At 31.0% G+C, this 27,333-nt stretch overlaps 1 protein-coding gene across 1 annotated transcript in view; it reads right to left on the minus strand.

Moving 5' to 3' along the window:
* Positions 1–27,333, minus strand: part of Sema2a (Semaphorin 2a) — a 567,293-nt gene that overhangs the window by 89,206 nt on the left and 450,754 nt on the right. The window contains exon 5 of the mRNA XM_075354839.1: positions 2,833–2,940. Coding sequence (XP_075210954.1) covers positions 2,833–2,940 — 108 coding nt within the window. The remainder of the gene's footprint in view (positions 1–2,832; positions 2,941–27,333) is intronic.

A 27,333-nucleotide genomic window follows, 5' to 3' on the forward strand; every position in this document is an offset into this window, starting at 1 on the left:
CGTCTGGCACACTTAAAACTTTTAAGCTACAATAAAAATATGAAACAATTTGGAGTCCTTATCAATTGAGTGCGGCTATATTATTAAATATAGCCGTATTAAAATTTGGAAAATTGACGACAACATCCGGCTCAACTTACAGGATATACTACTTACAAATCTTTCACGTAAGTTTTTGTGGGAACCGTAATGATGAGGTAACTGTTTTTGGAAATTCAGAGTTGACCGTAACTAATTTTGAGGATATTTATCTACATCCTGTAAGCTTTACAAGAAAAAACGCAATTCCTGTAATTTTATCGACATATATAGTTAGATAAGCATGTCTAATCAATCGACAAAAACTGACTGAAAAAGTTGAGCGAGAGGCGGTTTGATGGTCGGGATTTCTCTTGTAATAGTAATTTTAGTTTTTCTGTAATTTTACATTGAGGAAAGTTTTAGACCGCGTGAACGAAATAGATTGCGGTTATGAAACCAAAAATTAACAAGTCCGTCAACTCTGCAAATGAAAACAAATTTGTGGTATCACCACTTTGAAGACTGGCCGAACAATAACAGGACAAACAGCTCAAACAAATATTCACACACTACATACTAAATTTAATTAATGATCAGCTGTAATTGCCAACCTATAAAAAAATAAAAACGTTTAATGTTTTAGAAGGATGTATTTCAAATTTATTTTTTTATTTTTAGCATTTGGGTGTGAATGTTCTGTTTAAAAGTCGTATCACTTTTCCAATCCATTTTGTATGTTTAGTTTCTAATTAAAGTTGAACTTTTCAAATTGTGTTTAATTTTAATAGACGTTATTAACATCAAATTTCTCAGAATTAAATTTTCTATAAAGTTAATTAGAAATTTCTGTTTATCGGTAAATTAACGAAGTTTTTTTATTTCAAACCTAAAGAAGTATATCCTCCGACAAAACATTTTTGTGTTTTGTCCCATTTTTCTTAAAAACTAAGTGAGATAAGAGGTCTGAGACTACTTTTATTCAATTTCTTAGATCAAAAACCATAAGGAAGCGATAAAATCTACTCCTCGATCTCTATCCTAAGAGTTTTAATACGGTTTAATACGGGCTAAATGTTTCGCAAGCCGAAACTTGCTAACGAGCCGTTTTCTGACCTATGTTTAAATGAACTTTTTTTCTTATTTTTGGCTGTAGAATCATTTACCGATAGATAGCCGTGCAATTTGGATTCACCTGTATAATCGGATTAAATTTTGAAATGCCGCTTATACAGCGGCATTTCATTTTCACCTGTATAATCGGTAAAATATTTACGCGATTAGTTTTTTCTTTTCATTTACTTGTAGTTTTTCATTTTTGAATGCTATTTTGTTCATTTACTTTAAAGTTGGTTCACTTACTATATTTCCAAAGGTAAACTAAACAGCTGCGGTTATAATTTTTATCGAACTTATTTCGAAAGTTTAATTTAAAAAAACTTTAAAGAATTTATTTATTAAAATAAAATCTGATCTTCTCCATTAATTCTTTTGTTAAAACAAACTACTGTTTCTACGAGCGATCTATTCGTTTCACCATCGTATTCCAATCTAGAAAATGAGATATATTCGACAAAAACAATTAGGTATAAGTTTTGATAAAAAAAGAAATCGACAGGTAAACTTAATTACGAAGTGTTTTTCACGAGGTTGAAGTCATTTATTAAAGTTGTTTGGGTTGTGGGAAGGCAATAGGAATTAAATCTCTTTATCCTTTCGTCATTCAAAAGCGAGCTTTTGAATGAATTGGTATTATATAAGGTCCGTCTATTTAAATCGATAGCAAGATTTCGCTAGTTAGAATTTTACTTCGTGTGGAGGCTGATGATATTCATATATATCGTACAGTATCTGGCTCACTATGTTTTAGTACGGATACTAAAACTGCGTGTTTTTTCTGGATATGCCCCGTACGAAATAGCAATTACTAGAGCGAAATAATATGGAATGATACAATTATGGAAGGAAAGGTGCTGTTCTTGATAGGTTTACGCACCGTCTGGTTTTATGGATTTTTCAAAGATTATCTAAAAGATGGGTGAGCAGGTGTCCACAGAAAACTGCTTCCTCAGCAGTTTTGACTAATATACAGTTAGAAAATAAATTACATAAATTTACAGTTGTGATTCACCAAGAGAAGGCGTAAATTACGAAAACGTTTCAGAAAATATTTCCTACATTTGTTGTTATAAGGTTTATGGACTCCAGTTTCCAGAATCTTTTTTACTAAATTTGTGCTGAAGGAATATCATACAACTTTGTTGCTTAAAGTAGTTCGCAATTCAAGTGTCAACAATTCTAGTCCAACAACAGTAGCATTATTTAAAGACATTTCATTTTCAGGTTTTTTTTTTTTAATTTCGTGATCTTCATACTCAGAAGTATTGGACAAAAAATAGCTTTAGGAAGAGGCCTTTTCTCTTCTAAAGTTTTTAAGACATTTTAATCAGGGTTAGTTTATCTTACAGTTTTGATTTATAAGTTGGATCGCCAATTTTTTCATGATGCGGGGACAGATAAACATACATATCAAGATAATCGATTATTTTTTTCAGTTTCGTAAAAAACGCCACATGTCAAGACAACAACGATGTGCATTTGATTCCGATGTGTGATTGATCTATTAAAGCGGCCTCCAAATTAATTATAAAGATCTCCAAAATTTATAATACCATCATCTTCGAATTCGAAAGCGCACAAAGAATAAAGTACGACAATCGTATTGAATGGTATCAATATGACATAATTGTATTACTAGCAGCATATCAAGTATAGCGCTACTGAATTGAAAATAATACTGTTAGTTTAACTTACATATACGACCCAGTCCTTCGGATTATGTGCATTTGTTCCACATACATACAGTCTTGTACCATCACCGATAGGTGTCACCACTCGTGCATGATTTCTACACTCGAAGTGCTGTAACAGAAAAACAAAAAATTTAGAAAACTAAAAATAGATGAAATACAAAGATCGAGCTATGTTAAATGAATATTGATAAGAATTACAAAGCAAGTAAATGCTCAAAAACCGTTCACAGAAAATCCTTTTTGAAAGAAATGAATATATAAAAATTATTGTTTTATTGGTAGAAAAAATAAAATCTTTCTAAGAAAAAAGTCCTTAATTTGCGTGCAAAAATATATTTAACTAAAGTCTTCAATGTCGTAATGTTGTTCAATTCAAGCAAAAGATTTAATTTTTTCAAAATATATATTATCTAACGGCAATTAATCCAGATTTTCCGTAAAATTCTTAGTTAATATTAGAATTATCGTCTTTAAGAGGCAAATGTTCACCCAGTCAGTTCGTCATAGTGATAAGAGAACTTCTCGATATTCCTACGTGCAGATAGAAAGCATGTATATATAGGGGATATTTTTGTTTGTTCATAAACAATGATAGATTTTACTTGGCTATACCTAACCTACTTGGAAATTCATTTTATTTCTATTGGCATTTATTAGTGATATCATGATTCTTCAAGACGTAACCAAACTGATACAGTCGGATTACGACTGCAATATATTAGTGTTTATACATGCCTATTTATTTATTTATATATGTTTCATGATCAACAACATTGCTCGTAGAGTAATTCACCGAGAGAAAACCAGCGAAATATAAAAATGAAAATAGAATACGGAATATATATATATATATATATATATATATATAAAGGTAAATTAAAGCAAACAAAAGATATGGAGAATGCCTGACATGTACTACGTTATAGGGGAACCCGGCAAGCGATGACCAGGCGAATAGTTCAAATAACAGAACTGCAATACGAGTAGAAAACACAGACACACACACAAAAGGCTGAAAGTTTTAGCGACCTCGGGGAAGGACAAAGTTGGCAATCTGCCCCGATCTGGAGAGAATGATACACTATAGCGCCACTTTTGTGACTATAACACCCCTCTCGTTTTCTCTTTCTCGTGGCAGTTTTTTTTTTTTTCATATGATCCCACCTCTCTCCGTTTCTTACTCCAGTCCAGTCAAATTAATCTCATATCTACCGCAATAAAACAAAATTTTTTCCAACATTCTTCCTTACTCACAACGTATATATCAACATTTTTACCGCTTTGCAGAGCAATTTCAAGGCACATAGGAAAATTAAATAACAAAGAATATTTACTGAACTAGCAATAAACCGTTTCTCCGTGATGTATGAACAAAATTATAAAGCCTAAAAATCAAATTAAAATTAATTTATCAAAATTTTAGAATACGCAGAATAACTATGCCAATAAAATAATTATCAAATCCTTAATTTTTATTATCTAACTTTAATATTTTCAAGTAATAAATAAAATCAATGAGCAATTTATATAAGATTAAATTCTAAAATGTATTGTTATTCGATGTATCTACACAAGTAGATGATTAGGTAAGTCGCTAATCAGTCACTATTACATCTATTCAGCAATGCTGCAAGGTTCGATCAAATTCAAGAAAATGTAGTCATGTTCGTGAACATCTAAATCTACTTTAAACCTTAGAATAAACAGTTTTTTTTTTTCAAAAACGATGGACTTACAGCCACTAAGTTCTATAATCTACAGTAAAAAAATTAGTTAAATAAAGCTCAAACTCAAAATCAGGAATAAATAAAATGCCAATTTCATCTACAGAATTTTTTAATAATAAATACTAGTCCAACAGAGGTATAAACAATCAATTTTTTTGAATATAAAAAGTTCGTAAACATTAGCCGGTGAAAAAAGGTTAATAACTGAAGATTTGTACGGCGAATAATTATGCTCTGTAAAACTAATTATTTTAAATGACAAACCGGTCCAAATATATTAAATACAACACGTAAAAATCAAGTCATAACGACGCTTTCAATCACTCTTAAAGCCATGGTATTCTGTTTCTAGCGACAACTTTGTTATTGTTGAATATATTGGAAAGATAGGTTTTTAGTATGTAGAGGAATATTAATTTCGTGTATTGAATTTCCTGCGTATGCCTTCTATGTAAGAATGCATATTCCAGAGGGAGCAAACTAAGTCACTGTCCAACCCACAGTTTTTTTTTTTTGTTTAACCTCCGGGACCACCGTTAGGTATCGCTTCAGAGGATGAGATGAATGATTGGTAGCGTGAGTGAAAATGCCTTGCCTGACCGGGATTCGAACCCGGGACATCCGGATGAAAGGCCGAGACGCTAAAAAAAAACCAGCTTAAGTTTTCCATACCTCACGGTACCGTGTGTGCATAGTAGCGGTTTCGATTTCATTTATATTAAAAAAAAAAAATCATTTGAATAGAAGATTACTATTATTACCACTAAATGTAACCAACTTAAATAGAATAAGGTATCAAAATAAGGCGTAATGTATCGCTCTTTGATTAGGAATATATATTTTTTTAACATATCTTAGATTTCCTTAGAGAAAGACTATCAAGCAGGAGTACTTAAAGAGGTCTAGTGGTGAACGCGTCCTCCCAAATCAGCTGATTTGGAAGTCAAGAGTTCCAGCGTTCAATTCCTAATAAAGGTAGTCCTAGTAAGGTAGTACTTTTATACGGATTTGAATACTAGATCGTGGATACCGGTTTTCTTTGATGGTTGGGTTTCAATTATCCGCACATCTCAGGAATGGTCGAACTGAGACTGTACTTCATTTACATTCATATATATCATCCTCATCCATCCTCTGAAGAAATACCTCAACGGTAATTCCCGGAGCTAAAACAGAAAAGAAAAAAAGAAAGAAAAGGAGTACTTAAAGAAATCATTTATTTTTATAAGTAAGATTCCTACAAAACGTATAATTATAACCTCCCACCGCCCACCCACACCCACACAATATATCAAATGTTCGAGCAATTTATTTTACTGTAATGTACGTTTTCGTACCTTTTCCCTTAAAAAATAACTTTCAGAAGACTATAATAAACATAACGATCCACAACACAGTAAAACCATTTCACAGCGGGGATGGTAAGGATATGGCCAACGAAAAGAAAGAGTTCCGGCCAGTCAGAAAGAAGGAAGCGAGATGAGACGATGCGAAACCGTTCCAGTTCCGGTCACAAATGCACCCTTCAACCGCCTTTTAGTAGCCACTGCTACATTAAAGGAAACAAGATAGGGCAAAGTATAAATTTCCATCTAACGACACAAAAAGAACACAGTAACGCAGAATATTCTTAACCACACTTATATTTGTAACCGATATCTTTCATAAACTAGTGTTTGCAAAATTTATATAGAAAATCATCAGAAATTCAATCCTGTATTGATGAAAATTAACAACACAAAATGTATTAGGTATCTTATGTACAACATATTCAAGAAGTTTTTTTTTAATAATAGATTTCTAATTTTTTTTTACAATAACTTTTATATACAAATAATGAAGATATTTGTATAATACCTAAATTTAATTAGGAAAGTAATTATAATAACAGAAATTTAGTAAATATTTACTAAAGTGAAGAAAAAAGCGAATAATTTCCGCCATCAGTTCTATCTGCACAAGATTATTTCTTTAGAAAACACTTTTATTCAATTTTAATTGTAAAATTAAATAAATTACAAAACATTACCGTCAAAAATAAGGATGGAAATTAAACATTAAATAACACAAATGAAACAGATAAAATAAACGATACAAAAATTTTTTTACGCTCCAATCAATAAAAACTCTAACAAAGAATTTTCACAATGGAATATAATACGAATTAGTAAATTTATACTACCGAAGTATTACAGTTCCTTTACTTGTGTTTAATTAGCTTTGAGTTAATCTCTTTTAAGTTCTCACATTTTTTTCTTGTTCTGTGTGAAGAAATCAAAATAAACTTTTGATTAAAAAAATTTGCAAGTTCAGTCTTCGTCGAAAAATAGAAAATTATTCAAAATAGTACTAGTCTCAATACATACGAATACAAGCTAAGGTAACCATACACATTTTTATTTTTACAGGATCCTTTTGTATCGAACGCATTAACATTAAAATCAAATGCTGTTATATTCTTTAACTGCCGCCAAAAATTCTTGAAACAACTCAATCGTAAACGTGACCTGTCGCAGTCTAGAAAACACTATTTTCTGTTTCATTAAGAGTCAATAAATACTCCACAACGATCTATTAGCTATTCCGGTCCAAAATCATTACAGAAAGACCGTCTTTTGAAGGAAAAACTTGAGGTGTTCACTGAGCGATGTTCAATGTGCTTCTATCGAAGTAGTGAGATGTGGAACAGTCCTGAATGTATCTGATGGGTAAAATTCATAAAAGTTAATTTTATGCAGCTACCTCGCTAAGGCGAAGAGAAGAGAATGTCTTGCACCAGAGAACGTAGAACATTATTTATTACATTATTATTGTTTATTTACGCTAAAGAACATAGAGGTTCATAATTACAACCGAATAAGAATCCGTATTCTACTGCAACGCACGGGCACATTGTCAACACGGAAGAACTTCGGAAAGCAATCAAGCGGCTTCACTTCCATATTCTTTCCTAAATGGAAGGAGGGCGTGGTAGACAAAAAGCCTAACATTAGAATCATCTTCGTCACTCTTTATACATTTTCGATTATCAAAAAATAGAATTCTATACCTTCTTCAGCAGATAGTGGTGTCATATACTTGTGATGTGAGGCTCTTATTGTCTTCCTTTGATTAAATCCTTTTCAGCTTGTTTGTAATAGTGAATCGTAAAGTGTAGATCATGAAATTCATTACGTTCTTAAGTTAATCAGACGAATCTTAAAACTGTGAAGGCGCCATTATAGTGCTCCTAATTTACCAATTACTGTTAATATATCTTTAAAAGTGTTACTCTGAATTAGAAATCTATGGGAACATTGCTGAGGTATAAGCTGCGTTACATAGCTGCAGCTAAACGAGTAAAGTTGTCATTTGGAAAGAAATCTGTTTCGCTTTCGATATCAGCTAACATGAGTAAACTTTTAACAATAGGTTTACTTAAAAGACGATTCGTTATTATTGATACGGCTACTTGGAAAATTCTTTCGCTGAAGGAAATTATCATAAACTTCTACCGCATTCCAGTACAATGGAAACAGTATATTATTCATACGTGTCTAGTACGCAACATAATGAATTATATTACGTTAATACTTATTTATATATTTACGTATTACGTTATATTTACGTATATAATTATATTATATACGTTAAGCAGTTCATTAACATGGACGCTGTAGTGGTTAGAGGTACGTATGATAATGATTTTTTCAGTTCGTATCTACTTCCTCTGTAAAGAGGTTTTTATCAAACTGGCTGTAAAAATAATATCGTTTTCAACATAGTATTGAAAAGACATGATAAGCCTTACATCAATAATCACATACAAATGACCGATTCCAAGTTGAGACAATCTTTTTTTATACTCATAAAATCTTTAATATTACCCGTTTAATTAACGGTAAGCACTCAACCGAATATGGTATTTACACGATCAGCTTCCGAAAATGGACTCTGTAAAAATTTAACAGTATTATTGGAAGAATTTCTAACGCAACACGAAGTAGGTAGTATCAAATCCTGTACTGAATTATTCTGCTTGCGATTCCAATTTCGTTTTTGTTCAGAGAAGAAAGAAATGTGCAGACGTAACTACTACTCAGGAAAATAACCAGTCATCGAGCAATCAGATGCACATGTAATGGGATCGTGCTTAGTGACTGTTGGTTAATTTTCTGCCTAATAAAGTAACACTGCTATTCAATCACAGATTTTAAAATATTTCAATTAACATGGAATGTTTACTCAAAAGATTTCTTTATCACTCTCATTAACGGACACTGATCCCGTTGCAATATGAATTTCAATTGAAAGAGAGTAGGTGAGCAGACTGATGAAAACTTCGTATATAGCTGGACGGATTGGTCAGTGGTTTATCTAGAAAAGCTCACGTTTATCGCAGGGCGAGTATTTTTCTTGCATTTATATAAGTATCAAATATTTAGTATCCATGAATTTTGTATGGAGACTTGAAATAGAAGTGATGCCGGTATTCGCGCTATACCGAAACATTATGTAAAAGTTTATCTTGCTTCAGGTAGCCTCAATAAATTTATGGACTAGGTGTCGGAAAATCCGGAATTGAAATCCAATTTGGATTCAGGTTTTAAGAATATTTTTGTCTTTATGGCTTCCCGAGCGTGTTGACCACATTTCGAAACACTCAACCTACGGAACTACGGTCTTGACTTCAATCGATCTACGGTTATTAATCACAGTAGTCTACTTCTATGTTAGAAATATACTCAGGAGTCATGTTCTGCTTACAAAAAAATTTTCTTGAATTACGGACGCTAATATTGCTAGTTTAAGAAATAACAGAATAAAATTTCCTGAACGGTTTCTAAAAAGGTTTACAACCTGTTTTTTTCTGGCGTTTATTAAACCGAAGTCTCAGGATCAAAGTACTCGTTGTTTACTCCGTAATTGAAAGTAATGCGAAAGAAATTGACGAATAAATAAACGGTTATCCTATCATTTATTAAAAAATTATACCATAAAACAAAAAGATTCACAACCTATTTCAAGCTGAACTACTAACAATAATAATTACGTTATCGATCGGATAATGGCTACAGCAGGGTGGGCTGTTATAAAAAAAGAAATCAGATCTTGTCTGTAAGTCGGGTAACACCAATAACGCGGAAAATACCGTCATAAACATTTTTAAAATACAATATATATGTATATTTTTAAAAATACATTTTTTTTTTAAATAATGTTTTCTAATATTTCATGTTGACAGGCTTCACCGGATACATGAATAAACTTCACTCCGTAAATGTGAGTTCCAGTAGTCTCCTGAGACTACTGAAGATATTACATTAGTTGCTCGATTTAAGAAATAGAAAAGTAAAAAAAAATGTATGGAATGTCTAATCATGTATTAGCTCTCCTGTAACAGAATTTCTAAATTATGTTCTCCGTCATGGCATCTTTTGCGGTTACTTCAATGCTTCTGGAAACGTGTCCAACAAAATGAATACGTATGACTTGTGAAATTATCGCCCGGTTCCCTTGGCACCATCGATTTCGAAGTTGTCGAAGCCTTTAGAAACAATACTTTGTTTCTAAATAGTTAATTTATAAGTACTTAACAAAATACTTTATTTTGGAAAATAATACTTTGTTTCTCTAACTTTTTGATAATCTCCGAACTATATAAAAGAATCAACTTAGGTAAAGGTTTGTATATAAATACAAACCTTTCTTGTAAATAAAGAAATATTTTTTGTTTTAGTAATAGGTTCACGTAATTTTCATGCTTATTAAAAAAAGGTGGTCTTTCATTTAAACATTCAATTACCATTCATTAAATAAGCATACCTCTTACCCACTCCATTTATGACAAATCCTAGTTGGAACCTTCATGTCCTGATAGAGAACTGATAAGAGAAAAATAATACTCAATTATTATGAAATAATATGTTCAGGCCATTTAGTAAACCGGTAAGTCAAGAAAAACAATTAAAAAACCAATATGAAAAAAAGGGGACAGTTTTTCTTTATTCCCGAGATTAAAAAAAAAATCGACAAAAATGTTATTTTCCTCTATTTTTAAATTTGTAACATTTCTGCAAGCAGAACGAAATATGACAAAATTATATACATGATCGTTGCGGATGAGGTGGAATGTACCAGGCAAGCATAATTCAATTAGTAATATACGACGTATTTAACAGACAGATAAACGTGATATGATATGCAAACCGACAAACTAAATGTCAGTCCTCCACCCCCTCACCAAATGACAAGAAGGTGTAATCACTATTTCTCGTCAGCGTTGTCCCTCGATGTCATTAGTTATTGATATTATTGACAGTGGTGTTCATAAAAAACGAAAGGGCACTTGACAAGTTGGATGTAGCAGCGCAACTTGAAAACTACAAAAATACTTCCTTAAAGTTAGCCACAGTGAAATTTCCATGCCAACAAAAAAGAAACTACTGCGTACATTATTAGTTAAGTTAATTTAGTCATTTTCAATTACTTTAGCAATGCCAGCGGTAGAGGTAATGGTAGGTGTGTTTTATGTAGGAATAACTCTTATTTGTAATAAAAATAATAACAAAAACTATAATAACCAAATTACAACCCCATAACTAGTAAATGTTGCCACAGTCTCCTACAATAAAATAAAAAATTAACAGACTGAAATTTTTGCAACATTTATTTAAAAATGTTTTCAATTATATTCTACTAACAAAAACTATGAAAGGAATAAAATGTGACTATACTTCCCGGATTTTATTATAGTATCCTGCTCCCTTAGGAGCTGAAAAATAAAAACATTAGCTGTATACTTTCTTTATATTACAAAAGAACTAATTTGCCTATACAGATTCGCAAGAACTGCTGCATCCTTAAGAATAACAAAAAAATTATATGAACCTAACTCATAGTAATTTTTAACACTTTTCAGAACTCATCAAAAAAAGAAATTGCATCACACTTAGAGGTTAACCTCGCGAAGATTGTTGATGAAGAATCAGTACGGGTTTCGTCCCGGAAAGGGTAGTGAGGACACCATACTTTGTGTGATGAATACGGCAACGATCAGTAAGACGAAATATGCCTGGGAATTTTCCTGGACATTTCCGTAGCATTTAATAATTTATGGTGGCCTTCTGCCATTTGCCTCCAAAAAGAGAATGTACTGTAAGTGGATAGCAAGTTATGCAAAGTTACTTCAGTCATCGGGATGTGCTGCTCTACGAGGGAGACAACACGCTGTTCGAGACATGACCCAGGGTAGCATGTTGGGTCCTTTATTGTGGGTCGTGGAATTTGATTTTCTCCTGCGGCTGAGGTTGCCCAGCGGGTGTTGCATGGTGCCTTATGCTGACGATGGACTCCTGCTGGTCGAAGGATGCTCGCGAAGGGAGGCTGAACTTCGAGCCACCACTCAAGCTTGCAGGATGCTTGAGCTATGGGGTCATCAACAGAAGATGACATTTAGATCGGAAAAGAACACGATGATGCTCCTCAAAGGCTGTTTGGCAGTGAGTCGGCGAGTCCTTGTTTCGATGGGAGGCCAGCGTATAAAGTATGTTCAGATTCAAAAGTACCTGTGGATGTTTCTTGACAAGAAACTGCAATTTAAAAAGCACTTTCTATACGTCGCGGAGAAGGCCGGCAATACCTTCTTCGGTATTCGACGGGTGGTCAATCCTGATTTGGGTCTTAATTTTAAGGCCATGAGCATCCTGCATAAAGGCGTGTGTGAGGCTATTATATATGCTATATGCGGCGCCTGTTTGGGCAGATTGGCTAAAATAAGTTATCGGGACATATTGTTAAGGGCTCAACGCCTAATATTGTTAACGGTAATGGGTGGTTACCGTACTATTTCACGGGAGGCAGTCTTGGTGATTGCAGGCGTGAAACCTATAGACTTGATTGCGTCTGAGAAGCAGCAGCGGTGTGATGCTAAGAAGTCCGATGAGTTGACTTGAATAAAGTTGGAGAAATTGAACAACATAGCAATCCTCTGTGGCAGGCCAGATGGGATGAAACAGAGGGTGGGCGTTATACGCACAATCTCTTTCCAAACGTTGTTAATTTTCAGGATGCCTCTTGGGTACACCCTAAAAATGTAATGCAACTTTTTATAGTGTGGCGACCGGGATCGTCACAAGGCGGGTGCTTCGCCTATGGGGGTCAGGATGCATCACATTTTTCGATATTCGATTATCACTGTTTTGATAAGTTCATTATAACCATTAAATTAAATTGCTGAATTTCACAACATTTTGTCAGTATCTGAATAAAAATCAATAACAAAGAGTTAATTATTACAAATGCAACAAATATCCTTTTTTCCAATTTTTCTAATAAAAAGACTGCACCGAATAAAACTGAACATACACACAGGTATTTTTCATGGAAATTTTTTTATCGAGTGAATAAACCAGAACGTTATTCAGCGTTTAGATGAACATTTGAGTATGTTAAAAAAACACTTTTACACAAATTTAAGGAATCGGGTATTAATCGGAATTGCATTTCCCATCTTCCAGTTTTTATTTCATAAAAATCAGTCAAGCAGTTCTCGAGAAAAAACTCTTGACAAAATATGCAGGAAGGGCGAAATAACTGATTTTTCTTCTCTCATATTAAAGAGGAGCTTACACTGATGACCACTGGTCAATATTAAAGACTTTTTAAAGTTTGTAAAATTTTTATTATAATTTATTAATCATGAATATTTTTGTCAATATTGTAAAATATAAAGAGGCTTATCTATTCAACTATACTAAGTATGTGAAAAAAAACCAAAAATATGGTTTTTGAAAACAAAATAGTTACGAAATATCTCTCAAACGGGATCCATTTCAGGATCTGGAATACAGGATACGGAAAGACAGTTTTAAATGAAATTCGACCTTCATTAAAAAAGATACATTAATTCAATTTGTTTTTCAGAAAAAGTCTAGTCTTGATACAAAATGAACATTTTCAATAGAAAATACCGACTGATTCATAAATATAGCATTATAAATATCAGCAACGTTTTAACGCAATTTTTAAAATAAATTCCTTTCGTTAAACTGGAGAAAATATCTGACAATTTTACATTATTTTATTTTATATTATAATTAAAACACAGAAAGTTAAATTTAAATATTTAAAATAAATTATGGACGCGATAGATAAAGGAAATCCAGGTTTCCTTTATCTATCGCGTAGCTAATCTATAGCGTAACTAATGTAGAGCGTCGAAAATATGTGCTTCGATGGAAACAATAGAGTTAATATTATCCACTGAAATTATTATTGATATTAAATCCAATAAAAATCGTTTTCATCAGTACTCATCAAAAAAATATTTCACGTAAACGGCTGTAAAATAAAAATCATTTCGACTCAAAGAACTTATTACACTGACATCGTCCTTTGGCATCCTATCGTTAACGAGTTAGTAATCCTTAACTAAATCAAATCCCCTTTATTACAGTAACATTAAGTAAGTACTAGTTAGCTGATTTTGTCAGAATAATAAATACATATAGGCCGTTAACTGTTGAGAGCCATTAGCTGAGAACGTAGTTTGTGTCTCGATGGGAAGGTGGTAGTTCTGAAGGAAACTTAGCGAGTTTACCCCTTTCTTTGTGGCAATCCCCACGAGAGGGCCGGGCGTTATCACGATAAGAGTTGTCCTTAATTAAAGTGGCGGTATAGTTTTGTACTACTATTAATCACTATAACTGCTCTTTACACTCGAGATATTTTTCTTAAATGTGTTAATTAAATGCTAATCGGGCTGACTTACGATTCCTCACCCTATTCCTACCGTACGCTTTCATTATGATGCGTATTCAACGACGAGGTACGTAACGCCCATGTTGAATACAGTCTAGAAATTAATTTTACGTGTAAAAGAAATACGGGAGTCGGTTCGTGATGGTGCCGTAGTTGCTGTAACTGCCTCCGTGGCTTCACCGCTGTCGTAAACGTGACTGCAAACCCGGCTGTAATTAAGGAAAAATATTTACTTCTGGTTCGAGAAAAAATAGAGGAAACGTAAGAAGAATGCAAATTACATTAGTAACAAGCGTTTTTAATGGTCCCTTTTAAACAACAAAACCCTTATTTTCCAGATTAAATCCAACTACCATAAATAGTAAGACCTCCGTACTGTTAGACTTCACAACATTTTCTTCTTTTAACTGCTACATTTTTCATAGATTTTCTTCTAATATTCTGCAGTCCGTTATTACAATAAGTATTCAAGGAAATAAATATAACACAACTAAAATGAAAAACTACAAAACTATGTGAAAGAAAGACAGCAAAATACAAAATGATGGCCAATATTAGAGAAATAAAAACAATATATTGTCGAAAGCCAGTATATATTCATAATTCAATATTTAGTGATAAAAATATTTATGAAGAACAAATTTAAAAGACTAGTTCGTTGAGAATTATTTTCAGAATTGTTGTTATATCTTCAGCAGCAGCAGAATATATTGCTCCCGATGGGTGTTTAATTAACAAACGAAATAGTAATTTCAAATTATACACAAAGACTGAGAATTAAAGGAATGTTTAAAAATTTACGTCTAATTCATTTTCAAAAGAGGAAATTAAAACTAATCCGTAATACAATCATTTAAACTTCAATTGATATTTTCAAAATTGAAATATTTATACCACGTATCACTTACGTTTGTCACAATATTTTCAAAGGAAAGTGAGAAGACAGTGGCGACTGTTAGGTATCTGTGAATATGTTTTGTATTCAGTAAACCATTGTTTACAACTTCAGCTTTTTTATGAAAATTTTCATTTTTCAGAAGTTTAAAATATTACTATTTCAGACGTTTAGTAATATTTCGTTATTTCAAGTTTGCGAAAATATCTCTCGACGGCTAAGCAATTTTTTTAATATATGTGTATCACCAAACACATTCTGTAGCTGAAGGGAATAATCATAACCGTCCGTCTACTGCATTCCGGTACAAATCTAAATACATTAATATAATTTTTTATATTACGTCGGTAATATATAGGTGATATGATATTTGGTATAGGTGATTTATGATATTTGATATTTTAAGTGAACATGTTTTTAGGTAATAAAATGTATTTAGATTACATTACGATAGTAATATAATTGTACTCGCACAAAGCCGAATTTAGTTCTCGTGAGTAATTATTTTTTACTTAAATACGAGTTATTCTTAAATTTCATAATGTTATAACAGTTCAACAATTAAAAATCGGATAAATAATTTTCAACAATTAGTAATTTGGTTTTTGGCATTTTATATTAATATTATAAATACTACCGTCCGACGTGATTAAACGTTCATGAAGTATTTATGAAAATTAATAATTCAATTACTAACTCAAAATTAATAATTCAAATTAATAACTAAATTTCGCATTGAGAAGCGATTCAACTCTAACCGTATTTTTATTTTTTTTGTAGTTTGTAATTGAGTAAGTTTTTATGTATTGTATCAAATATATTTTACATCTCGTAATATAAATCTATAATTTACTATTAAAATAATTTATAACCAGTTCTCTTTTACGAAAAATACGCTAACTAAAATATTAATTTACAAAAACCTGAACAACGATAATATCATATTTTTATAACAAAATATTGATGCTCGAATTAAAAAATGCCCTTTTTCTCAATGTGTTAAAGGACTATAAATAATAAAAACAGTTACGTTTATTATTTTTTTTTAATTTTATTTTATCATAATAATACCTATAAAATTAAAAATAATGTTTTTGGTTAATTTAACTGATTCTTTTTTCTATTTTATTAACAATACGAGTTTTGTTCCAGTTGAATACTACTACATCAAGTATAACATGTTTATTTTAGATTTGTACGTGGGTGTTTTTTATTCACACTGTGCTTAAATAGTATGGAATTAAATTATTGGAATCGAAACTTATTTTTATCAGTAGTAATTTTTGTAGTAAAAGTAGTAAATTTTGCGGCTGTTATAGATACAAAATGGTAGTTTATGACTGAAAAACTTGTTGACATAAACACAAATACTCAGGTCTTATTATGATTTCGGGTTATGACAGAATTTTAGGTAGTTTAAACTTTCCATTTTATAGAAAATATGATTCATTTTTATAAACCGTTTGATGTTCTGTTAGCTTCTAAAAAGGGGGAAAAAGTATACAGACGTAGATGAACAGATGAGAAAGAGCAGAAAAAAGAATTCACTTGCGTATTAACTGTAATTTCATACAGAAACAATGGAAATGAAAAATAATACTCAATAAAAATTTGGTGATGATGTTGCTGAATTTTCCTGGTAATTCGGACTTAGATGTAACTCCCCCCCTCCCCACGGCAGTAATAGCATTGATTTTTATTCTTTAAGTCTCACTTAATGTCTTATTAAAAGAAAAATAATTAAATGGTATCATAAACAGATGCGTTAACACAGAAAGGGTTACACAAATTCACACCATCTATGGTATCATAGTTCTGCCCTATGGTATTATAAAAACTGTATTTTTGAAATTAAATATGCAAAATTTAACAAACTTTCCTTGTCACTGATATGATGTAGAATTGAAATCTACTTTCACATTCGTACTTCTAAATGAGAAAATATATAATAATAAAAAAAATTCAAGTTGACAGTCGAAACAAACACAATAATGAGGAAATACTTATAGAACATCCATTTTTGTGGTGGAGAGAATTAACGACAGCATATGTGAAAAGAGCTGTGAACTGTTCCCATTACAAAAATATCTCATTTGGAAAAAAGGAGCAGTATAAAAGAATAATTTAAAGTAATTAAAAACAGTAAGTCAAGTCGGTGGGTTAAAGCAGTAAAGATTCATAAAAATTTTAGTTCTTTTAAATATTAAAGGCAAGTTTTTTGTACCAAAAAACTGTTTCGCTGCAGCAGTATTCCATATTGAATGTCATCCATTCCGTTACTTTTGGTTGATGACTGAGGCATATGTACAAATAAATAGTACAGCAATAACGACATTGAATAAGGAAATAATTAGGGGCCATTGTCTTTTTGTCTGACATGTTTAGTTTTACTAATTTACCATATAAGATTATGAAGTGTCCCAGTGAAATGAAGGATCTTTTAAAACGTCAGTAGAAGTAAAGGTAACTAAAATGTTTTGTTTTTTTTTGCAATTAGATAAAAACATTTTGAAATTAGAAAACAATAATTTTATCAGAATTTCTTTAAAGTTTACAAATTTCCTTGATTTTTTTTTGTTTTTTTTAACCTTTACGGTAAAAAAATAACCTACTCATGACGTCGTTTATTTTTTTTGTATTACTAGACTCTCCCATCTCACTAAGTGTTTTTTTATGGTAGTGTAAAATTAACTTTATAACAATGGAAAAAACTGAAAAAAAAGCATTAGAAAAATTTTTTTAAAAGATTACAATAGAGCATTTTAATTAAAATTTTATAATAAAAAAATGTTGTTTTTTTGGAAGCGGGAAAAAAAATATATTTTTTTCAAATACATTAAAAATGTTAACATTTAACCCTATTTAAACATTACAAAATATAATGTATTTTTTTATGATTTTAGGAAATTACAAAAAAAAAAACATTTCCTGTAAAAAAAATAACATATATAAATTAATAATTTTATGTAATACATGAATTATTAAAACACTTTTACAGAAATCTCATTTTACAGATAAACTCAATAATATAAGTTTTGGAAAAAATTAATATATAGGTATATATATATACCTATATAATATTTGTAGTTTAGGAATTTTTAATTATAAACTTATAAATATTTAAACTTTTAAAATATCTGAAAATATTATCTTAAAATAAAATTCAATGAAAAACTCAAATTTTTAAGAGTAGCTGAATTAAGTTCTCTTAAACAATGCCTACTTAATTAGGCTATAAAAACTGTAATTACACTTATTGACACTGTTATTATACTGTGTATCCTAATTACAGTAATCTACATTATAATATTTCCGTTAAGATAAAATGGATTACTTAGTAACTTTATTTTGTACATTCATATATGTTTATCTTCTAAAGCCAGCCTTAATACGACGTGAGAGGTCATGCCACTGATGCGGAAGAAAAAGTTTTATTTTTGAATTATTTTCAAAATGTTTCCGTAAACTATTTAATTTTTTTTTTTTAATCAATAAGGTTAGGTAAAATAGCATCATTATTATTACTCTTTAAATCTTAAAGATGATAGAAAAAACGTCAAAAAATGGATTTTTTTCTTTCTTAGAAGAAACTGAAGCAAACTGGTGTTAACGTGTAACTTAAATATAATTTTATGTTACTGAAAATCTGTTTCAAGGAAATCAGTTTAGCATTGTTTGAGAAAAAGCGGTAGTCATATGAATGAGGTTCATTTTTTGTGATTCATGATTCTAAGGTCCCGAAATCGACAAATAATAAGATTTTCATATCAGAAATTTACAGAAAATCTCTTGAAAACAGAAAACAGGTGCATTCAACGCTGTCATATGATCATGCTAAATGATACAAAATTATTAATTTCAGTTATCCAGAAATTATTTCTTATTAAAAAATCAAACATAAGTTACCATTAAAAGAAAGGTTTTTTGAATTATAGACTAACTAAATTTCAGAAAAAAGGAAAAAATAAATATGTATGTACTTTTTCACACACAACTTTGTAAAAGTAATTCGTAGATAAACTATTCACCAATTTTTATTCAACTCAGGAAGAAGAAGATTAACGTAGTAACTAATCCATTCGTTTCAAAGCAATGGCTGCCATTAGTTGTTAGGTTAATGATAATTGGTAAGTGAAGTGCCAGGACACGAAACTAGAATAAAACTCGACAGCAGATTCATCTACAATATAAGAGTATTGGAAGGGAAGGAAAGAGAAAGTTACTCTTTGTTTCATGTCGCCTCCCTATCATTTGACGCAAAAAGTTGCTACTCGTGTCTGAGGTGGAAGAAGATAGGTAAGGAAAAGGGAGAAGCGAAGGAGGATGAGGCTAATCAAGTTATCAGAAAAGGGCGAGTTCAGCGCTGAAGAAAAGCTGCAGCAGAACCACTAAGTTTCAACTTTGTGACAAGTCCCATCCCATCCAGAACCGACCGTTTTTGAAATGAAAGATTAGGGATTGTGACGCCGCGTCGTCGTCTTTTACTATATTGGATTATCGGGAACGGCTCCGAACTAAACTAACGCAGACATGAATTGAAGCCACTTTCTCGTAACGTAAAGTACTCAAACCTCTCTCTACTCGATTCATTTTCCTAACAGCCCTTATCCCGACCGCTGACAATTACGACAACGATGTCGGGGCCACACACTGACACACTGTCTTGCGATCAACGATGTCGTCAAGCAATTAACTTAAACCGAGAATCGTAAACCAGAATTCTCATAAAAAATGGTCATTGCTAAATAAAAAAAAAATAAAAATAAAAAAAAACCAAAAAAAACCGAACCACCCGATAACAGAGCAGGGGACACACGTCCGATTTTTATTAGAATAATTTATTGAGAATTAAATAAATAATGTTTAGTAAAACAGTACACAGAAAAATCTCTTATAAATATAAAACTCATCAATTCTCTTAATTAATACAACAAACATATACGCTGAAATATCGAAAGGAATTTACTCATCTAAAAAACAATATCTTATAACAGATTGTTTTACAGAAATTTAACCGACAAACAATTCGGATGAATTCAAAATAAATTTCAAATAAGACTTCAAATGTAAACTTAAATCGATTCAGTTTTACTCCTTAAATATACCCGAGTGCATTTAAGGTTTCCATCCCAGGGATGGAGAATAATAATTTACTACTATACATTTTCCAAAATAATCTACATAATTTTTTTACTTCATCATTACGATAAAGCAGTAATAATAAGCTGCGTGAAACAGTGTGACTTACTTCACATGTTTGCTATAAATAATCGATTATTCGAATCAGCGGGTTTATCGTTCAAATGATATTCATATGGTTACAAATCATTACGTAAAATGTCGTTCGATTTGTTGCAAGTCTGTATACACTGACTAAATGATCTGAGAGAGAAAATTAATGAAACGAATACACCAGAGAAAGCATAAGTTAAGGTATGTAAAAGCAACGATCAGCGGAAGCGCAATGCGAATGGAAGGGGTGATACGGTCTGGATTAGGTCCAAAAGAGATCCTGCCAATTCCCATCAAAGTCCACACCTCAGCACCTTTTATACAGGTTTTTCCTTTCTTCGCGTTACAAGTGCGGTGGATAATATATTGTTATCTTGTTATTTCTTGATTTTATTCATCTAATTATCAGTAGAAAAATGGTTATGTGAACTACATAAAATAAAATAAAACTAAGAAAATATATGTAAATATATGTAAAGTCTGCAATTATTTTAAAGAAAAACACAGAAAAAGCTAAGGAAAAGCCTGAAAATTATCGGTAAAAAATTATCGTAAAATTTTAACAAACGTAATCGCGTATTATAGCGCAATATCTTTTCCATCATGAATTAATCCCTTTTTTTTCTTATGCTTTTTACTTACAAGACTAATAGCGTTATTTTTTAAGTATAAGGACAAAGCCGCTAGAGAAAGGCGGCAATAAATCAAATACATCAATCAACTGAACACAATATATCAATCTATCAATCAATGTTATCCTCTTGGGTAAATCAATCAACCCAATTTTCTTCTTTTTTTCTCTTTCTTCTTCTTTTCACCATGCACCCTCCTTTAGAAACATTTCAACACATTCTGTAAAAATTCAACGTTACCGAACATATCGTAACAAGTGGATCTCTGTTTACTACATACAATAAATGACAAAAAGAAAAAAAACCAGATAAACACGCCGTCAGAACGCTGAACCACATAATTTATCATTATTAAAAAATATTTCTACTTATTAAAAAAATAATAAAGAAAATTTCGAACATGCAAATAAACGCAAGGTAAAATAAACGGTTAAGTTAAAGTTCATAACCAAATCTTACGTGATACATAAAAAACATAAAAATAAAATGCAACAAAAATACGTTTTTTCGCAGTTAAACATTTGCCTAATGACAGCTTCTTTGTCGAAGTTTATGAGTTTATTCTTCACGTATCATTCCCTTTTGGCTTTCCAAATTAAATTTTTTGATCACTTTACAGCACCCTAAACCTTCGCTTTGTTTATTATTTTGGAAAACATACATACCACACAGAAATAAAATAATTAATCAGTAGTGTAAGTTATTCTAGAGTGCTTAAAAAAATTCACTTATAAAAAAAATTCCTTATACAAATGTCGAAAACACACTTAGTGTGTCTCTGAAAAAAAAATATATTCCTCAATGTTATGACACCATGTAAAGAACCTACCAATATTCAATTTAATTTCAAAAAATACCTTTCCGACAATAATTTTAATTCCTATTTGTTATAGTTATTGTAGTAAATCCCTTTTATCAACATCGATTTTTAACATCGGATTTATTCTTTAACTGGAATTTTATTACAAATAAATCTATTACGTCGAAGAGCCAAACAATGAACTCATTTATCAGCGTTAACACGTTTAGTATTTTACTGAAAGGCATGCCAAAAATGGCAAAATTAACTAGAATTAATTTATTTGTAATCTCAAATTTTGCGGTGCATTTTGGATCATTTTATCTTGACAAACAGAGCACAATATTCATTATTATTATTATTACTACTACGCATATTATACATTTTAATACCAGGGTTTATGTTATGTACATTATTCACATCACTAAGATGACAAACCTTGATGAAGTCTTTGTGTTCTAAGTAAACCCAACGTGAATTTCAATAACTTTAATGATACTTTTGTATATTTTGTTTTCACACGGGCGTAAAACTGACTGTATAAAAAGCACTAAAGGAAAGCTACTTTTTTTCTTTAGTTTTTGTTCAGTATTCTGAAGAAATTAGTAAAGAAATGAAATTGTATAAATTAAAAAAATAATAAAAGTGAGAAATAGAATATTACCACCATATTTTTTACAACTCTTTTGAAACGATTAGGTTTCAAACTCTTAGGCAAGGATATAATGCAATTAATACGAGCATTAGTTAGAAATAACACTTTTATTTTTTCTATTGTTAGTATTATAGTATCAAAGAATCTCAACGGTACAAAAATACTAGTGACTCATTCCATCAGCAATACAGAAAATAACTAAGCGATTCTTACGAATTTGAACTATTTATTAGGAGACCGATGAAATATGTTATTAGAAATACAAAAAAAATAGTTTATCAAAGAAGATAATGTTTCTTTTAGGTTCAAAATAATGAATTGAAAAGAAGACAATAAATGACAAATGTAAAATCAAATGATCAATACTTCTTTATCTGCTATACTGATATTCCAACAATTTCAAACGTAATCCAATTATATGATCACATCAAATAAATCTCCGCCTCTTGTACGGGTTTTCTTCTAGCAATGCCATGTTCACAACAGAGTCGCCTATTAATTACATAAACTTTGTTTTATCTCTGTTACTCTTTGAAGTGTTAAAAATGTTTGCAATTCTTTTGAAATGAGCTCATTAGCAATGTATTCGCTGTAAATGTATGTTTTTGGTGTATAGCTGTACTTAAATTCCAATACGTTTATTTTGAAAAAAAGTAATTCGCTACCAAATTCGTTCAATCATTAACTGCATCTTTACTGGTTTTAAACTTCTCAATCCACCTTCTCGGTACAAAACCGTACGCCTCATTATTCTGTATCGAAAATAAACCTACACGATCAGGCAGACTAGTTCTATCCGATTGAGAGTACCACATTTTAAGGAAATGGGAATGTGCAATCGATTTTCGTACGGGTTTTCAAGAGGTATCAATAGCTATTGACTTTTAAGTAAAACTAAACTTTACATTTTTTGTAGCCAAACATCGAAAACATGAATTAAGATTGTGTTTACTACTTAAATTCTAGTAAGCTTTGCAATTTCATTCTTGATACGTTCTTAAAAATGTTATATTTGAAGATATTTGTAGAAAATGAAACTTTCTCCCATTTCTTAAAAAACTAGCTTTTAAATGGGCGAATGACAAACGAAGACGAAATAAGGACGACTTTCTTACATACATTTTAATTTCTGTAGGTTTATGATACGCCTGAGAACAACGTGGAGTTTTATAATTTTATGTATTCAGAAAGGAATTAAATTAACTGTAGTCTATTGTGAGTTGTTTGTAACTGTGAATTAAAAATCACGAGTATAAATGATTCACGATGATGATGAGTATAAAATTTATAATGAATATGTATAAATTTTGAGCGAGTACAAATTGTAGCAGAAAATTCTACTAAAAGGTTACCACTCAATAAAATCCTAAGAAGAATATCAACAACCTACAAATTAAGAAAACAAGCTATAAGGAAAAAATATTACACGTTTTACTTCTGTGACTATTGCACGGCATTTACTAGCTGAGCGTCGTTTAATTAGAGCTTTCAATTAATAATAAATTTTAATTTCCGATAAATTCTTTGAAATATAATAGAAGTATAATGGGTACATACAACACAAATTTTTAGAAGAAGTTTATTAATTTAAAATTAATTTATTTACATTAAAAGAAATTTAGTTTAGTTTTATAATAATTTTTACGTAGAAGCAATAATTGTTGGCTGCATAATAAAAATAAAAATTAGCAATATCATTATTTCTACTTACTGTCAACACGAGTGCTTCAGATTTACTTTTTATCAAGAACATGTGAAACGTGAATTATGAAAAAATGCAAAATTAAATTTGAAAAAAGTAGTGAATAGCTCCGTACTTGAAACCTTGCATCGAGCAACATATACGAATAAAATCAAAGTTGAGAAAAGTAAGTCAAATAAAAGGTAAAAGGAAAAGAGTGATGATGAAAGAGAGCAAAGGGGAAGTGTCAGAGAAAATTAAAAAGCATTTTGAAAAGAAAGGCAGGACGATGTGCGGGCGGGACAGACGATCATGATCCGCACTTTGCAACAAGTAGTTCGCCGTATGCCGGCCGCCAGCGGTGAACGCTCCTGCACTCTGTTGCTAGAAACAACGAGAGACTTGAATAAATGATGAACTGGTGGATACCATTAGCTCCCTAAGCGTTCTCCTCTGCTTCACCGCCGCGTACCCGCGTATATCTGACCGTAATCATTACACCTTCAGAATTTTACTCCAATTTTGAACCTCCTGATTTTTTTAGCGTACGATTGAATTAATGTCGTGTCAAACGACAAGGAATATCGCTCATGAGTTAAAATTGTATTTTTAATTACAGTCAGATTACAATTAAAAAAGAAAATTCTAACTAATGAGCTACACCAATTGTAAAAGTTAAAAATCATAATCATTACGATAAAAAATAATTAAAATTTTATAAGAAAAAACTCTTTCAAAAGCGTGTTAAAAGCTAAAAAACTATTTCACTGTGAGTTTTAGATGGCCAGTGTATTAATATAATTTTAAAATAGCCTAGGATTATCTATAAAATTTGATAAACTTGAGAAGCTTATCGTGTAATATATTAAGTTTTACACAACATACATTACGTAATTGAATTAAACACCATAAGATGCTTAACATATCGTAAGCAGATAAGGGTATTAAAGTATATAATAAGTAGTACTAAGAATGTAATAAGTAGTACAGTACGTAACAAAGAGTATTACAAACTGTATGTACAATGTTAACTTAGCACAGCCGTAATTAATTATTACTAACACTAAACGGAGAATATTCTATCGTATTTCATAACTATTTCGTGGGACTATTGTATAAATACGAAGCGACTGATCGAATGCATTTGATATTAATTCGTACAACTAACAATAGTGAACAAAGTTTATGGTATATCCGATATAAAGAAGCTATATTTATGACAGGAGGTACTTTTTACATTCTACAAATACAATATTTTAAGAGTTTGCTGTTCATCCTCATCATTTTAAACTAAAAGATAAGGCACGCACATACATTTCAGCAGAGTACATAGCGTTGCAAATGTCTGAGTCTGTAACTCATACAGAACATAATTGAAGCTAAAACCATAATTTCCTTTCGAGCTTAAGGTTAATATAAAAATTAAAATAACAATTGTGCCCTTAATTTTAATGTTAATCGAATCGTGACTTTAAGAGAACATAACTATTTCTAATAAATCTCCTCGTGTTATAATCGCCTAAAAATTAAATGTGCCACTCTTAATGAGAATAACTAGTTAGTGTAATTAAACGATTTTTTATGTGTATACAAACGAATGTTGACTGAAGGAAAAGCTCACAATTGTGGTTCACGAATTAATGCATATACCAACTGAAAAGTGGATGTAAATAAATAAACACGAAATAGAGACGAAATTTTGAAAATTTTGTCTCTGAGGAAATGATTGGAGATATTTTGTTCTATCAGCGATCCTAGTTTCCAGAGGTCTGACCCGAGAATGGTTGGATCGATCCCTCAACCATAAGTTTAAAAAAAAAAATTTTTGATGTATTCCAGATTCTTGAAACAAAAAAAAGATAACTGGATATATCTACCTGGTACGGTAAAAATAAATAATGCAAAGATTTTGTGAAAAAAACTTCATTGATTGCAAACCGTAGTGGGTGAATTAGACTGTACCTACATAAAAATAAAGTAATCAGCAAAGTTTGACTGATGATCGATATATAAATCTCAAGGGTATCGAATTATTAATTAGAAAGCTATCGCTAACAGGAGTAGCTTCACATTCGCATCTTCACAAGAATAGCATCTCTTACATCACCTGAGAATACTACTGTCAGACATACTCAAAAAAGTCTTTAAACTGAACATTTTTCATTTATAATGAGATATTCAGAAATAAAACCGACAAACAAAGCTCTACCCACGTTTTCCTTTCCAACCTTACACTGTTTCGTCGCTTGATGACATTTTCAAACTCAGAAAGCAATTAACAATCATAATTATCGGATTAATAACTGCACTAGAAGGAATCTATACAGATTGTAAGGACACGTTCAATGATTTCAGATTCAAAGAATTAAATCGGGCACCTGAAACATTAAAATTTCGTATCGCTTTCTTTCAGTTTGGTCTGTATGTTAAAATTGTAACAGAAAACGTATTTTGCATACCTCCTCGAAGAGCACCTAAGGGGTGCAATAATCTAAACACAAAGATCATATATCATGGCTATAAATAACAAAAATAAAGTGGTTACTAGTTGTTATACATTACACTCAACTTGATTTATAATACTGGGAAGGAGATAAAATTTTAACACTACGATTTAGATGCTTAATAATAAGTTATAACAGTTCAGCGTCGATTAACTTCACACAACATAATATGCTAAAATCACAGTTAGTATGAAGGAATGTGTCGACAAGAGGCTTGTTCCCATTGCATACTATTCATTTAAATGAGTTTTAGGCGATACGCCTACGCCACCCATGCTAATTAAACAATATAAATAAATTAGCTAATTCTGTGTTCTAAAATCAACATATCTATTTAATCTACTATTAACGAAATAGTAGATTAGTAATGACTGAAGACAAAAAAAAAAAAAAATTAACGAAATGTAATTTTAATAACCAGTTAAAATGTATATTAAAAACTCGTTTATTAGCATTATTCCAAGATGATAATCCTAGCAAATATATGGAATGCGGGAGATTTAGAAGTAGGCTGAAAAAATTTGCATGTCTGCATTATATTTAGTGTTTCTTTAATTTAACTGAGCTATAAAACAAAAGCAAAATTTCGTGAGCTAAGTAGATAAATTTGCCGCCAAAGTAGCGCTTAACGAATTA

This window comes from Lycorma delicatula, chromosome 1 (genome assembly GCF_047948215.1).
Source record: "Lycorma delicatula isolate Av1 chromosome 1, ASM4794821v1, whole genome shotgun sequence".
In the NCBI taxonomy this organism is placed as follows: Eukaryota; Metazoa; Arthropoda; class Insecta; order Hemiptera; family Fulgoridae; genus Lycorma; species Lycorma delicatula.